This window comes from Stegostoma tigrinum, chromosome 26 (genome assembly GCF_030684315.1).
Source record: "Stegostoma tigrinum isolate sSteTig4 chromosome 26, sSteTig4.hap1, whole genome shotgun sequence".
Taxonomy (NCBI): Eukaryota; Metazoa; Chordata; class Chondrichthyes; order Orectolobiformes; family Stegostomatidae; genus Stegostoma; species Stegostoma tigrinum.
The window spans coordinates 38,357,275-38,374,385 of NC_081379.1; the positions used below are offsets into that span (position 1 = coordinate 38,357,275).

At 43.1% G+C, this 17,111-nt stretch overlaps 1 protein-coding gene across 2 annotated transcripts in view; it reads left to right on the forward strand.

The window, feature by feature from the left end:
• Positions 1 to 17,111, forward strand: part of sppl3 (signal peptide peptidase 3) — a 188,436-nt gene that overhangs the window by 98,147 nt on the left and 73,178 nt on the right. For both annotated transcript variants that reach the window (XM_048556050.2, XM_048556049.2), the window contains exons 4-5: positions 31 to 150; positions 5,833 to 5,911. In XM_048556050.2, coding sequence (XP_048412007.1) covers positions 31 to 150; positions 5,833 to 5,911 — 199 coding nt within the window. The remainder of the gene's footprint in view (positions 1 to 30; positions 151 to 5,832; positions 5,912 to 17,111) is intronic.

Below are 17,111 nucleotides of genomic sequence, written 5' to 3' on the forward strand. Positions count from 1 at the left end.
TCTTAATTTAGTTATCAATTTGTTTTCTAGGTATCCAGACCATAGATTCTACACAAGCTCTATTCCTTCCTGTAGGGGCATCAGTGTCTCTCCTAGTGATGTTCTTCTTCTTCGATTCCGTTCAAGTAGTCTTTACAATATGCACTGCAGGTATGATTCACAATAGTGTGTTTAAGGAATGTGAATATTGTTATTGCATTTTAAATATTTATTAACTGCGCAAAATTTGGCACGCCATGGTGTTAAAAGAGCCGAAACTAACTACAGAAAATATTTGATTCTGGTAAGACCACTTGATGCTAGGTGTTAAGTGATTTGTAATTGATTGCAATTGGTTCACTAAATTTGTATTCATTGCCTTCAAAAATTGTTAATTTTTTTATTTTAAATTGCCTTTATGATGGATGATAACTCAAATGAATGCTTAATTGAGGAATGACCAGCATCTTGGCTAAAAAAATGGTTTTCAAGGAGGATAATAAAGGAGGAGTGATGACTTAGCGTAGAATATCTCCAGTGCAGAAAGAGGCCTTTCAGCCCACCAAATCTGCACCGACCCTCTGAAGAGCATTTTTGAACAAGATTTCAAACGGGCCTAGCAAGTCGCTGCTGGATATGCGTGAAGTACTGTTGGCCATGAGCAGAACTGTATTGAACCATAGTTTGGCAAACCCCCACACTATCATTGCCATCAAGCTGGGAGTGACCAACCTAAATACAATGTATATTGCAAGAAGGCATACTAAGCACTGAAGGTATATCTAATAATGTGGTCTCAGATTGGTGAAGCTACAATAGTGCTACTTGCATGGAAGCAGTGCAAGCAGCATGCAATATTCAGGGCTAAGTGGTCCCACTACCAACAGATCCAATCTCTGCTCCCTCGTCCAGCCACGTTCAACTGTGGATGCTGATGAACAGTTAAACAACTAACAGGAGTTAGGGACTGTACAAATATTCCCATCCTTGCTGATCAGGGAGCCCAGTACATTTATGCAAAAGACAAGGCTGAAACATTTGCATTTATCCTGAACCATAAGTGTCAGATGGCGATCCACTCCAACTCCACTCCTTGGCCTCCTGCTGAAGTTCCTAGTATCACAGATGCTAGTGTTCAGGCAAACCAGTTTACTCCATCTGATATCAGAAACAGCTGAAACGACTAGGTCTTGTAATGTCAATGGTCACCAACAACATTCCGGTATCAATATTGAAGACTTGTAGTCTGGAATTAGACATACCACTAGCTGAGCTGTTCCAGTAGAGCGATAAAACTGGCATCTACCCAACAATGTGAAAATTTCCCAATAAAACCCAAAAGAATTGCAGGTGCTGTAAATCAGAAACAAAAACCGAAGTTGCTGGAAAAGCTCAGCAAGTCTGGCAGCGTCTGCAAAGTGTGTTAATGTTTTGGCTCCAGTGAACCACCTTCAGAATCAACTTGTGAAAATTGAACTTGGTAGTTGCCCTGTACTTAAAAAGCAAGGCAAATCCAACCCAACCAATTACCACACTATCAGTTTACACTCTGTCATCTTCAGTAAAATGGTGGAACAGATCATTGTGCTGTGATAGTGCTGTGAAGTAGCACTTGCACAGTAATAACCTGTTTGTAAGACATAAGTGCACAAGTAGGCCATTTGAGTCTGCTGTTCCATTCAATGAGATTATGACACATCTGGTAACTCTACCTTCTGGTCTTTTTTTGTCTGTCACCTTTGATTCCCTTACTGATTAGATATCATTCTCCACCTTGAATGTTCCTAACAACCAGCCTCAATAGCCTGCTGCAGTAAAAAAAAAAGCACTACTGTCCGTGAGCAGTTTGCTGCTGCTTCTCTCTGTCCTAGCTTTGCACCCCCTTACTCGGCCCCAGGCAGTCCAGCAAAGAAAAACAATCTTTCAGTATCTAAACTCATCTCTAATTTTCTCTAAGCATCAAGTGCAGGACAGCCTATTCAAACATATCTGACACGTCCTGAAATTATACATTTTTATCAAGCATGCTTTGTGTGAAGAAATTTTTCTTCATCTCAGTCCTAACTGCCTTATCCCGTATCCTTAGACTGTAATTCTCCTGCCACTGGGAATATCATTGATCCATTTTCCTGTTAATCCCTGGTAGAATTATATAGGTTTCTGAGATCACCCTTCATTCTTCTGAGAATACAGTTATAACCAATTTAACCTCTTTGTATGTCGGTCCTGCCACCCCTGGAATAAGTCTGGTAAACCTTTGCTGCGCAGCCTCTGTAACAAGGACATCTTCAGATAAGAAAACCGAAACTACACATAATATTCCTGATGTGGTCTCCACAAGACCCTGCATAATTGCAGTAAGAAATCACTGCACAAATTCTCTGTTTAAAGATCAGGCTACTATTTATCATCTGCTTATTTTGGGGCATCTTGTTTATTTAATTTTAAATTTTTCCAATTCTCTGTTTTACTACTTTTTGATTAATGATCATTTTGCAATTTGGTTTCCACCAGGAGCCATCGCTCAGCTCCTAACCTCATAACTTTTGTTGAAACATGGAGAGAAGAGCTGAACTCCAGATGTGGAATGACATCAAGGCAGCATTTGACTGGGTATATAGCTCTAGGAAAATTTGGGGGTCGATGGGTATCCAAGGAACCATATCTAACACGATGGAGGATGGTGTCAGTTGTTGGAAATCAACTATTTCCATCTGTGCTGGAATTTTATCTTGGTTTTCAAAAAGGAACCTGGATAAGTTCAAGAAAATTTAATGGGAAACAGATTTGCAAGGCTTACAGGGAAGTAGTGGACTAGTGACGTGAACTGCATTTCTATGTGTTGCACCAACTGTCTTCAACTAATTCATCAACTTTGTAAATGACCTTCCTTCTATCGTGAAGTGAGGTTATGATATTTGCTGGTAATTGCACACAGTGCTCAACACAGTTTGCCATCCTTTTGAGAACTGAAGCAGCCAGGTCCTAATAATGCAAAGCTGCGTAGCTTCCACACTTGGGCTGATAGCAGTAAGTAACATTCACACCACGCAAGCTCAGGCGATGACCATTAATGAAAGAGAGACTCTGACTACGTACCACTGAAGATCTTTGGCATTAACATCGTTGAATCTCCCGTTGTCAACATCTGGAGGTCACCGTGGACTAGAAACCGAACTGGACAATCTATAAAGCTGCTGCGGCTATAAAAGCAGATCGGAAGCTATATTAGGAGTTCTGCACTGTGTAACTCATTTCTTGACTCTTCAATCCCTGTCCACCATCAGCAGTGCACTGGTCACCTGTGTGATGATGACTCTTCACTTGCCCGGATTGGTGCAGCTCCAACAAGAAGTTGACGTCATCCAGGACAAAGCAACCTGCTTTATTTGGCACGCTTTTCAACACCACACTGACTCGGTCACCTAATGACAGCACGATGCACCATCTATAAAATGCATTAAGGCAACTCGCCAGTCTTCTCTGCCAGCATCTTTCAAAGGAAGGACAAACAGAGCAGAGCGTAGGAAAGCTACCACCTTCAAATTCTCCTGATTAATCACCGTCTGACTTGGAATTGAATCACTGTTCCTTCACAATCATTGGGTCAAAGCCTGGAGCACCCACCCTAACAGCATTGCAGAGGTACCTACACCCAAGGACAGCAGTGGCTCAACAAGGCAGCTCAACACCACATCCAAGGAAATTAGGGACAGACAATAATTACCTGCCTAGCCAGCTCTTCCTGAATTCCATGAATGGATAAAAATACTTGTTTGCTTTTTTAAGATAATAAAATGTGAGGCTGGATGAACACAGCAGGCCAAGCAGCATCTCAGGAGCACAAAAGCTGACGTTTCGGGCCTAGACCCTTCATCAGAGAGGGGGATGGGGGGAGGGAACTGGAATAAATAGGGAGAGAGGGGGAGGCGGACCGAAGATGGAGAGTAAAGAAGATAGGTGGAGAGAGTGTAGGTGGGGAGGTAGGGAGGGGATAGGTCAGTCCAGGGAAGACGGACAGGTCAAGGAGGTGGGATGAGGTTAGTAGGTAGCTGGGGGTGCGGCTTGGGGTGGGAGGAAGGGATGGGTGAGAGGAAGAACCGGTTAGGGAGGCAGAGACAGGTTGGACTGGTTTTGGGATGCAGTGGGTGGGGGGGAAGAGCTGGGCTGGTTGTGTGGTGCAGTGGGGGGAGGGGATGAACTGGGCTGGTTTAGGGATGCAGTGGGGGAAGGGGAGATTTGTGAAGTCCACATTGATACCATATGGCTGCAGGGTTCCCAGGCGGAATATGAGTTGCTGTTCCTGCAACCTTCGGGTGGCATCATTGTGGCAGTGCAGGAGGCCCATGATGGACATGTCATCTAGAGAATGGGAGGGGGAGTGGAAATGGTTTGCGACTGGGAGGTGCAGTTGTTTGTTGCGAACTGAGCGGAGGTGTTCTGCAAAGCGGTCCCCAAGCCTCCGCTTTGATGGGGGTGAGGGAGGAGGTGTGGGGACAAGTGTAGCATTTCCTGCGGTTGCAGGGGAAGGTGCTGGGTGTGGTGGGGTTGGAGGGCAGTGTGGAGCGAACAAGGGAGTCACGGAGAGAGTGGTCTCTCCGGAAAGCAGACAGGGGTGGGGATGGAAAAATGTCTTGGGTGGTGGGGTCGGATTGTAAATGGCGGAAGTGTCGGAGGATAATGCGTTGTATCCGGAGGTTGGTAGGGTGGTGTGTGAGAACGAGGGGGATCCTCTTGGGGCGGTTGTGGCGGGGGCGGGGTGTGAGGGATGTGTCGCGGGAAATGCGGGAGACGCGGTCAAGGGCGTTCTCAATCACCGTGGGGGGGAAGTTTCTAAATCTCCCCTTCCCCCACTGCATCCCTAAACCAGCCCAGTTCATCCCCTCCCCCCACTGCACCACACAACCAGCCCAGCTCTTTCCCCCCCACCCACTGCATCCCAAAACCAGTCCAACCTGTCTCTGCCTCCCTAACCGGTTCTTCCTCTCACCCATCCCTTCCTCCCACCCCAAGCCGCACCCCCAGCTACCTACTAACCTCATCCCACCTCCTTGACCTGTCCGTCTTCCCTGGACTGACCTATCCCCTCCCTACCTCCCCACCCACACCTTCTCCACCTATCTTCTTTACTCTCCATCTTCGGTCCGCCTCCCCCTCTCTCCCTATTTATTCCAGTTCCCTCCCCCCATCCCCCTCTCTGATGAAGGGTCTAGGCCCGAAACATCAGCTTTTGTGCTCCTGAGATGCTGCTTGGCCTGCTGTGTTCATCCAGCCTCACATTTTATTATCTTGGAATCTCCAGCATCTGCAGTTCCCATTATCTCTGTTTGCTTTTTTAGTTGTGTTGTGAATTATTAAAATATTATTAACTTGTGTAAAAATGATTCTTCACCCCCTCCGGAGGCAGGTATTATTTCTTATGTGCTCAGGCATTTTTCCACAAGTGAAAGTGGAAGTCACAGCATGGACATGATCATTTCTAATAGTCAACATTCTTTTGTAGAAGATTCCTTTATTAATGCAAGAAAATATAGGTATCAGCTTTCCTTTTTAATTGAAGTAATTTTTGATGAATGAAGACATTTCTGTAATAAACTCAGTATGCCCGTTGAACTGATTAAGTTGTTTCAGAGATAGTAGGAACTGCTGGAGAATTTTCTGAAGAAGGGGGCCTCGACCCGAAACGTCAAACTTTCCTGCTCCCCTGCTGCTTGGCCTGCTGTGTTCATCCAGCTTCACACCATGTTACCTCTGAACTGATTAAGTGTTTGATCTCTTGAGTTTGTAATTTAACCACTGCTCTGTAGATGTGGCTGTAGCTGGAACTCACTAGATTTTTTTATTTCCTTTCAGTCCTTGCAACAATAGCATTTGCCTTTCTGCTGCTTCCGATGTGCCAGTATTTAACAAGACCCTGTTCACCTCAGAACAAGTAAGCTTATAATCGTATGTTATGTCCACAGTGAACTTTGCGAATGGTTGTACATTTTACTTGACACTAGTTTGATTATTTTGCGTTTTTCTCCATAGAGAGAATTTACTTTTACTTTCCTTAAATAGCATTTACAGCCTACTGCAAACATATATGAAATATATGCTGCTTATTATCTAGAGAGTTAGTTGCATGAGCTTACCTAAGATCCCAGCAATGGAGTTAATTTAAAATTGAAAAGTTTGCACTTAGCAAATGTACAGAACCTTTATTTGGCAGTAAGTTAGTGAAGAACAAAAATTTACATTTGTGTAGCACCTTTCACAATCGCTATGTCCTAAAACACTGTAGCCAGCGGTGTACTTCCTGAATTGTTACTGCTGTTTTTATTTAGGAAACATGGTAACACACCATAGTCCTCTATACTACAGTTTTTTAAAAAAAACAATATGCTACTCATGTGTAACCTGATGGATAAAGATTAATTTGAATTTCATGAACTCATCATACTCATGCCATGTAAATTGTTGTTCCCTTTTGAGTTTCGGTATTATTATGATATGGCCCTGATTTAATGCAAGGCAGAAAGCTTCAACAGCATGGTTCTTGCTACTCTTCAGGTTGAAATGCTTCTCCTGAATCTGGGAACATTCGTTTTAATTTTATTTGACTTCTGTACAGGTTGGTGCAGCTTCCCTATTAAGTCCCTTTTAACTTACTATAAAGTTTTAGTATAGTCTTAACTATGTTCTTAGTGTTGGATTCCTGGAAAATCTTTCAGTCTCCAGTGCCTCCATGTTTTTGTGATTGATTTTTGTCCCCTACAATTGGTAAAGCTATGATGCACAGCAAGGTAGAATGTTAGACATACAGATATAGGTGCTTATTTAATATTTAGTAAGATAGTTGCTAGGTTTTGATGGAACTGATGCAGTTTTGGATTTCAGCTGCCATGGTAATCATGGTGAGGTGAGTTGGTCAGGGTTGGAAGTATTTAATTCTGTGATTCAGAAAATGTGAAAAGTACTTTGAGCGGAATTAGTAAATAAAATGTAATGTTTGCCTCATTTAGAGATTTTTTTTTCATATTCATTAGGGAATGTTCTCTGAAGTCGTTCAGCACTGTGAAAGAAAAGGGACATAATTTAAGAATGATAATGGCCTTAGGTCTAGCTCCATTGCAAACATTGTGGAAGCAATTACAAAAGTCTCAATTTACTTTGTGTCCGGGCTCTTGTGCAATGATAGTGTCCCTACCTCTGAGCTAGAAGACCTGGATTTAAGTCCTGTTCCAGAGATGTAATGTCTCTGAACAAGTTGATTAGAAAATAACAGTATATAATTGTACTTGCTCCCACCGTGTCCTGTCTCTCCCACAGTCTTGCATTGCAAAGCTGCCCCTCATATAACCTGCTTCCTTGTCATTGCACCGTTGGCTAAATTTTCATAGGATTGCTCAAAACCTCTATGTACTGATAGGTTTACAAAGAAAGATAAGTGGAAATTATATTTATTCAGTAACTTCCATGACCTCGTCTCGATATTTTCCCAGCCACTATGGGAAAATTATTAAAATATTTTCATAGAAAAAATATGGCAACGAGTTTGAGATCAAGAGATGTCCTTAAAACTGCAATAATGTAAACGGTTTTTGGTGTTTGTTGAGGAATAATGTTTGACTGGTGAACTGGAGAGAGCCATCTAAAATCAAATAGTGCATGGAATCTTTTATCTGCACTTAAATCAAGGTCTCATCTGCCCTTTCAAAATCTTAAGTGAAAGATGATGACAGCTTCACTGCATTGAAATGTCAGATTAATTTATGGCATAAAGCTTGGTAAACCTGCAACCTTTTGAACAAAATGAGAAAGCTACTACTGTGGCAAATACTAAATTGGGTAGTGTCATTTCTCCTATTTTATAATTAACTCGTTCATTTTTGGTTGGGATATATGATCTGTATAACGTCAATATACAATACAAGAGGTATACAAGATAATGAGAGGCATAGATAGAGTCGATAGCCAGAGACTATTTCCCAGGGCAGAAATGGCTAGCACGAGGGGTCATAGTTTTAAGCTGGTTGGTGGAAAGTATAGAGGGGATGTCAGAGGCAGGTTCTTTACGCAGAGAGTTGTGAGAGCATGGAATGCGTTGCCAGCAGCAGTTGTGGAAGCAAGGTCATTGGGGTCATTTAAGAGACTGCTGGACATGTATATGGTCACAGAAATTTGAGGGTGCATCCATGAGGATCAATGGTCGGCACAACATTGTGGGCTGAAGGGCCTGTTCTGTGCTGTACTGTTCTATGTTCTATGTTCTAATATAGCAAATATGATCTTCCCTTGTGCCTTCATCCATTTTATTTCTCTTTGTTCTAAGTTGCTGTTTTAAAAAAAATTGTCTACTAAGTTTATCTGTAGTTGGATAAGAACTTGAGTGTCCTGGGGTTGTGAAAGGCATAGTATTGTTGCACTTTTAAGTAGTAGTAGTTGTGCATATATTCAATCCAGAAGAGTTTTGGGACAGAACATTCCTTAATCTAGAAAAACGTTATTTCTTGCTTGAAGTAATTTTGGTGTTTGTTCACAGTTGCTTTAAAAGAGTAAGTGGTTTGTGCAGTGTTGGCATAGAGGTACATTTGTGTTTGCGCATGTATTGCATAAGTTGTCGCGTTTTCTTTAGCTTCACAGTGGGGATGTATGTTTGTGAGCATGGTAGCTGTATATTCATTAGAGATTTCAAGAGAGCATAGTAAAGGCCCAAAGTGTTTGTTTTAATCAAATTTGATTTCCTCATCAAAACAAAAATTGAAGTGCAAACTTCTGTGACCAGACAGTGCTGTGGTGATGAAGGATCTCTGCCTGTCTGTGTGCAAACCCTGCATCTGATTTTCACCTCTTCTGATTCCACAACTGTTGGGCTGCGTCACCCTTTTCCTCCAGAGTGCCCTTTTCTGCCTAATGCTGCAGTGTAGTTACTGCAGAAAATGAGGTTGTGAGTGAAGTGCACCATGAGTAGAAGAGCATTAAAAACGTGCATAAATGAGAAACTGAAAAGTTTAGGGAATCTGAGAGGAAAATGAAACACTGGGAAGAAGAGAACCTCACCTAGTGAGACGTGTAAATTTGGGGTACGTGGGAGAGGAAATTTATGAAAAAAATTATAAGTTTTGCTTTTAAGACTGAGTTTAATGTCTCATTAGATCACAGGGATGGCAAATTTTATTGCCCTCTATGCCAGGTGAAATTCTGCTAACGTGCGACAATCATAGTTCTATTGTATTACATTAACTTGTAAAACTGCTTTAGTTTTTAAACTAGTGATTAGGTCAGTGATTTAGTGGTTTTCACACACAACGGACAATCATCAAGCCTACTGCCTGTGTCTACTAATTAAGCCCCAGGTTTAAAAAAAAATTCTTAACTTCATGCAATAAAAATAGAATTTGGCCTATGAAGTAGCCTTAAAGCTATGGGTCTAATTATAAGCTGATGTAATCATGAAACGTAGTTCCTAAAACACCAGCAAACCTCCATGGAATCTCATATTTAAAAAATTGTTCTCTGCCCAGCAGTAGTCTAGCCTAAAGTAATAACAAAGTACACACTGAATATTTTCAGCGTATCAATGGAATGTCATTTCCATTTCAGGCCTGTAACATTTCCCCACAGGTGCTGCCAGGTGTACTGAGCATTTCCAGCACTTGAGCTCTATTTTTATTTCAGATTTCCTATTAATGGTTTGTATTGCTGAAGAAAATTTGGTAGCAATTTAGCTAGAGTGGACTGAAAAGTGTTCAGCAGGAAAGATTGATGAACAGTCACAGATGTTGACAAATTAGTTAATGACTCTCAACTGTTACAGTGAGGAAGGAGGATACTAGGAAAGAGATGAACCTACCATGGTTGCCAGGAAAAGCATGGATAGTATTAAATTTAAAGAAAAAATATACAATGTGTCGTAGATTAATACTAAATCAGAGATTTGGGTAAGTTTTTAAAAAGCCAAGAAAAATCATCAAGACTGAGAAATACTGAGAGCAAACTAGCAAGTAATCTAAAAATGGACAGTAAGATCATCTTTAAAGATTTTTTAAAAAGAGAGGCAGTAGTAAACATAAGTACCTTAAAGAATAATATTGTGAAAATAATAATGGGGAGTCTGAAAATGGCACAAGCGTTGAATAAATACTTTGCATCAGTCTTTATTGTAGAAGACACTAATAGCATTCCAAATAAATTCAGTAATCAGGTGGGTGGATGGATGCAAGATGAAATAAACATGCAAGCTGTCACTAAAGGAAAAACTATTCTTGAAATTTATGAGACTAAAAATGGAAAGGTCTCCTGGATCTCATGTATTACTTCCTCAGATTACAAAAGTAGTTACAGAGATGATGAATGCACTGATGTAATTTGTAGATCTTGGGAAAAGTCCAGTGGATTGGAGAAAACAGCTGACTTGTACAGAAAGGAGTGGGGACCGAAATCTAGAAGGTGTAAATACTGGTTGGTTAGCTTAACATTGGTCATAGGGAAAATGGTAGTGCCTATTATAAGGGATGTATTAGTGGGCCATTTAGAAATCTAAGTATAATCAGGCAAAGTCAGCATGGCTTCATGAAGGAGGAATCATGCCTGATAAATTCATTAGTGTTCTTTGAGGAGATAATTTGAAGAATAGATAGAGGGAAGCCAGTGGATTTAATACATTTGGATTTTCAAAAGGTGTTGTATAAAGTACCTCCAATTAGGCTACTTAATGAAACAGGAGCCCACAATGCTAGAGATAATATATTAGCATGGATAGAGAATTAGCTAATTGCCTGACTTCGAAATGTATTGCCTGTTTCTGGTCAAAATCCTGGAATTCCCTTCCGTTATGGTTCAACTTGTAGCAGGTAGACTGCAGCAGTTCAAGAAGGCAGCTCACCACCTTCTCAAGGGCAACTAGGGACAGGCAATAAATGCTGGCCACCCAGTAATGCCAATATGACACAAATGAATAAAAAAAAATTGGCAGAGAATTGGGGTGAAGAGTTGTTACCATTGCAATCTGTAACTAATGAAGTGTCATAGGGATCAGTGCTAGGGGCACGGTTACTTATTATTGTATGTATTAATGATATGGATGACAAGTCAAAGTACTATTGACAAGTTTGCAGATGATGCAAGAATAGTTGGGAAGGCAAGTAGCGAATGTGACACTGTCTACAAGGGATACAGACAAGTTAAGTGAATGGACAGAAAGTTATTAGATGGACTATAATGAAAGAATAGACGTGCTGAATATTATTTAAGTAAGGAAAAACTACAGAAAGCTACAGCACAAAGGGATTTGGGGATTCTCACATGAGGCACAAAACTAATATACATCTTCAGGTGATGGGCAAGTCAAATGGAATATTGGCCATTGTTTCAAAGGGAATAAAAGATAAAAATAGGGAAGGCTTGTTAAAACTATGTAAGGCACTGATCAAACTCTAGCTGAGAACTGGAAACAGTTTGCGTCCAGCCAACGAAGAAAATTATATTAGCATGGAGGCAGTCCAGAGATGATTCACTAGGTTGATCTTGGATGAAGAGGGATTTCCTCACAAACAAAAATTGAGTAGCCTGAGCCTGTATAAAAATCGTAGTTTAGAAGAATGAGAGCAGACTTTATTGCAAACTTACTTTCTGAGAGCAGCAAGTCTATGGAATTCTTCACTGCAGAGAGCAGTTGATGCTGAGATAACCTTCAGTTCTCTTAATGATTTAAAATATCTGTGGGAATGAGGTGGGAAAATGGAATTGAGGATTATCAGGTCAGCTGTTTAAAAACCAAAAGAACTGCAGATGCTGTAAATCAGGAACAAAGTCAGGAAAAGCTCAGCATCTGTGAAGAAAAGTCAGTTGACGTTTTGGGTCTAGTGATCCACCCTCAACAGGTTCTGAGGAAGGGTCTACACATCAGGTCAGCCATGTTTGATTGAATCATGAGGCCGACTCAGCGGGCAAAATGGCCTGCATTTGCTCGGTGTCTTATGGTCTTCCTCTCTAATTGCTTAAAGTTATTAAGTTAGCATTTGGTTATGTTCCCCAATTGGTTTATAATATTGAATGATTGACCATGGACTATGATTTAATGATTTCTTTTTAAATTGTTTTAGAATAAGCCCAAGTATGTGGAGGCCAGTTTACCAACTAACAGCAGCCGAGAATAAAACTGAACTTTCTAAAGTGAATTCCTCAGTAATGCATGCAGCCTTGCTGACTGCAATTAGGAAAGCTCTTCATAATCTCCTGTGCAGCAATAGATATTGTTTTGCCTTTTCATTTTGTTTTCACTTGTACCACAATGCTTCTGTGCATGATGGGTAACCTCCAGTATTTTTGACAAGTTGCCAATGAGTTTTGGTAGTCATACCCAGGTTTGTGCCATTGAGGAAACTCAAATCAGGAAGTCTGCACTGTTTCCACTGAAGTGTGGGTGAGGAGTAGATGAAATCAGGCTCAAAGACCCCCGAAGAAGTGTGGATGCACAAAGGTAGGGAATTCTTGAGATAGGCCACTTAAAATATTGCCTCAATTCTTTTCTGAGATGGCCCCAATCGTAGAGAGTCATAGAATCCCTACAGCCATTTCATAGTAGTATTATATTCCTCAGAGGACTGACATACTATCTGCCCCTTCCATGGAACCAAACTGTTACCTCCACTCCCTTTCCATGGAGTAACACAGCACCACCCCTGCATCTACCCCCTTTTAATGAAGCCATCCCCCCCCCCCCCTCCTTTATGTGGAGACACTTCTCCCAACCCTACTCACCCTTCTGCAGTGCTCCCTTTGCCACTCACCGTCATATCCCTCGTCCTACCACCTGCCCTTGGATGAAGCCACTCCCCTCACTTCAATGGACTGATTTCTTTCTCCCTGTCACCCCACCACACCCCTTGCATGATGCATTAGATCCAGCCAAGTTACTTGCAAGTGAAGAATTGTGCTAAAGTTCACCTGTATCTCTTGCTTTGGTTTTTGGCCAGTTGTAGCATTCTTCCTGCTGTCCAGACTCATCAATAATTTACTTCACACTGGGATTTTAATTTAAATCTGCCCTTTTTATGAAGTATGTTGTTACATATGCATCTGTCTCAGCAACAGTAATTTAATGTGCACTACTGTTGAACATAGTCATACAGCATGGAACAGACCCTTCTGTCCAACCAGTCCATGCCAGCCATAATCCCGAACTAAAATAGTGCCACCTGCCTGCACTTGGCGCACATCCCTCTCAACATTTCTTATTCATGTACTTATCCAAACATCTTTTAAATGATGTAACTGTACCAGCATTCACTACTTCCTCCAGAAGTTCATTCCACATGTGAACCACTGTGTAAAAAGAAAAAGTGCCCCTTCAGTCTTATTTAAAATATTTCTCCTTGTCTTGAAATCCCACAACCTTGGGCTAAAGCTTAGATATGTTCACTCAAAGTGTGGTGTAGCTAGAGTTATGTAAATATTTAACATAATTTCTGTTTTTAATTTTATCCCTCTGGAAATCAACAAAATCCAGGCAAACTTTCTACTCTTTCAAACATTGTCCTACCAGGAACTTGGTGAAGCTTTGACAAATTTGAAATCAAATGGCTATTGGCAACTTGAACTGGAATGGAAGTATATAGAAATGTCATTATCTGAAGTGGTAATGCATCCTAGTCCCTGAGCTGCCAACTGGTTCCTGAAGGCCACCATCAGTGCTGGTGGACACCACATGACCATCTCAGTGTACACCAGAATGTGGCCATAATTATGTAAGAGGGGCAGATGAGTCTAGATCTACTCATGGCCTCCTTGGCCAGGTTCAGAAGCCGGCTCATGAGACCTTCAGACGATCTTCTCCTCCACGCACCCACCCACCCACCCCCCCCCCCCAAAAAAAACGAGATTGCCGTAAATTAGCAGTGTCAGGCTGAAGAATAACGCAAAATTTAGAAGCACTCCTTCAGAGAGTGAATTGTGGCTGCAAATGAAACTATTCAACATAAAAGTGAAACATAGTTTCTGGGAGGCTATAAAAACTGCATGTGGCCTGGCACTCAGTGAACCTACTTAAGCTTTATCACATGGAGCCATCATAAACAACATGCTTCACCCAGATTCCTGATGGAAGGACCAAAGTCCCCCTTGTAGAGGATAGACTTAGTTTCTACAGAAATAAAAGATTGTTCTTTTCTAGAGTCATAGATATACAGCATGGAAACAGACCATTTGGCCTAAGTCATCCATGCTGACCAGATATCCTAAACTAATCTTGTCCCATTTGCCAGCATTTCACCTGTATCCCTCTAAATCCTTCCTATTCATATACCTATCAAGATGCCTTTTAAATGTTGTAATTGTACCAGCCTCTCTCAGTTCCTCTGGCAGTTCGTTCCATTCACGCAACATTTCTCTCTGCATGCAAAAGTTGTCCCTTAGTTCCCTTTTATGTGTTTCTCGTCTCATGTTAAACCTATGCCCTCACCCCAGGGAAAGACTGTAGCAATTCACCCTATCCATGCCCCTCATGATTTTATAAACTTCTGTGACGTCACCCCTCAGTCTCCAACACTCATGGGAATATAGTCCCAGCCAATCCCAGTAGCACAAATCCTCCGGTGTTGGCACCATCCTTGTAAAGGCGGCTCATTGGTTAGTACTGCTACCTTATGGCACCAGAGACCCAGGATCAATTCCACCCTTGGATGACTGTGTGGAGTTTGCGTATTCTCCCTCTGTGTGGGTTTCCTCCCACAATCCAAAGATGTGCTGGTTTGATGGATTGGTCATGCTAAATTCCCCATTAGTGTTCAGGGATGTGTGGATTTGATGGGTTATAGGGGAATGGGTCGAGGTGGGATGTTCTGAGGGTCAGTGTGGACTGTTGGGCCGAAGGGCCTGTTTCCACACTGTAGGGATTCTATGATTTTAAAAAAAATCTTTTTTCTGAACCTTTTTCTAATTTCGTTACATCCTTCCTGTAACAGAGACCAGAATTGCAAACAGTATTCCAGATGTGACCTAACCAATATCCTGTACAGCCACAACATGACTTCCCAACTCTTAAACTTTAATGTACTGACGAATAAAAGGCAAGGGTACCAAATACCACCTTCATTATCCTATCTACTTGTGACTATACTTTCAAGGAACTATGGACCTGCTCCCCAAGGTCTTTCTTCAGCAACACTCCCCAGGACCTTACAATTAAGTGTATAAGTCCTGCCCTGATTTGCCATTCCAAAATGCAGCACATCACACTTAACTAAATTAAACTCCATCTGCTACTCCTTGGCTCATTGGCTGTTCTGATGAAGAACCCGTCATACTCTGAGGTAACCACCTTCACTGTCCACTACACCTCCAATTTTGACGGCATCTGCAAACATACCTCCTATATTCACGTCCAAATCATTTACATAAATGATGAAAAGCAGTGGACCCAGCACTGATTCTTCTGCCACAATGCTGGACACAGGCCTCCAGACTGAAAAGCAACCCCCCACCACCACCGCTGTATCGGCGCCGCCTCTTGCTCCCCAGAGGAGCTCGAACAGTTCATCCACTTCACCAACACCTTCCACCCCAACCTTCAGTTCACCTGGGCCATCTCCAGCACATCCCTCACCTTCCTGGACCTCTCAGTCTCCATCTCAGGCAACCAGCTTGTAACTGATGTCCATTTCAAGCCCACCGACTCCCACAGCTACCTAGAATACACCTCCTCCCACCCACCCTCCTGCAAAAATTCCATCCCCTATTCCCAATTCCTCCGCCTCCGCCGCATCTGCTGCCACGATAAGACATTCCACTCCCGCACATCCCAGATGTCCAAGTTCTTTAAGGACCGCAACTTTCCCCCCACGGTGATCGAGGACGCCCTTGACCGCGTTTCCCACGACACATCCCTCACACCCTGCCCCCGCCACAACCGCCCCAAGAGGATCCCCCTCGTTCTCACACACCACCCTACCAACCTCCGGATACAACGCATTATCCTCCGACACTTCCGCCATTTACAATCCGACCCCACCACCCAAGACATTTTTCCATCCCCTCCCCTGTCAGCTTTCCGGAGAGACCACTCTCTCCGTGACTCCCTTGTTCGCTCCACATTGCCCTCCAACCCCACCACACCCGGCACCTTCCCCTGCAACCGCAGGAAATGCTACACTTGTCCCCGCACCTCCTCCCTCACCCCCATCCCAGGCCCCAAGATGACATTCCACATCAAGCAGAGGTTCACCTGCACATCTGCCAATGTGGTATACTGCATCCACTGTACCCGGTGCGGCTTCCTCTACATTGGGGAAACCAAGCGGAGGCTTGGGGACCGCTTTGCAGAACACCTCCGCTCAGTTCGCAACAAACAACTGCACCTCCCTGTCACAAACCATTTCCACTCCCCCTCCCATTCTCTTGATGACATGTCCATCATGGGCCTCCTGCACTGCCACAATGATGCCACCCGAAGGTTGCAGGAACAGCAACTCATATTCCGCCTGGGAACCCTGCAGCCATATAGTATCAATGTGGACTTCACCAGTTTCAAAATCTCCCCTTCCCCTACTGCATCCCTAAACCAGCCCAGTTCATCCCCTCCCCCCACTGCACCACACAACCAGCCCAGCTCTCCCCCCCCCCCCCCCCCCCCCCCCCCCCCCCCCCCCACCCACCCACTGCATCCCAAAACCAGTCCAACCTGTCTCTGCCTCCCTAACCGGTTCTTCCTCTCACCCATCCCTTCCTCCCACCCCAAGCCGCACCCCCAGCTACCTACTAACCTCATCCCTCCTCCTTGACCTGTCCGTCTTCCCTGGACTGACCTATCCCCTCCCTACCTCCCCACCTACACTCTCTCCACCTATCTTCTTTACTCTCCATCTTCGGTCCGCCTCCCCCTTCTCTCCCTATTTATTCCAGTTCCCTCCCCCCATCCCCCTCTCTGATGAAGGGTCTAGGCCCGAAACGTCAGCTTTTGTGCTCCTGAGATGCTGCTTGGCCTGCTGTGTTCATCCAGCCTCACATTTTATTATCTTGGAATCTCCAGCATCTGCAGTTCCCATTATCTCTCCCCCACCACCACCATCTATCTTCTACCTTTGAGCCAGTTCTGTATCCAGATAGCTAGGTCTCCCTCTATTCCATGGGATCTAACCTTGCTTAACTAGTCT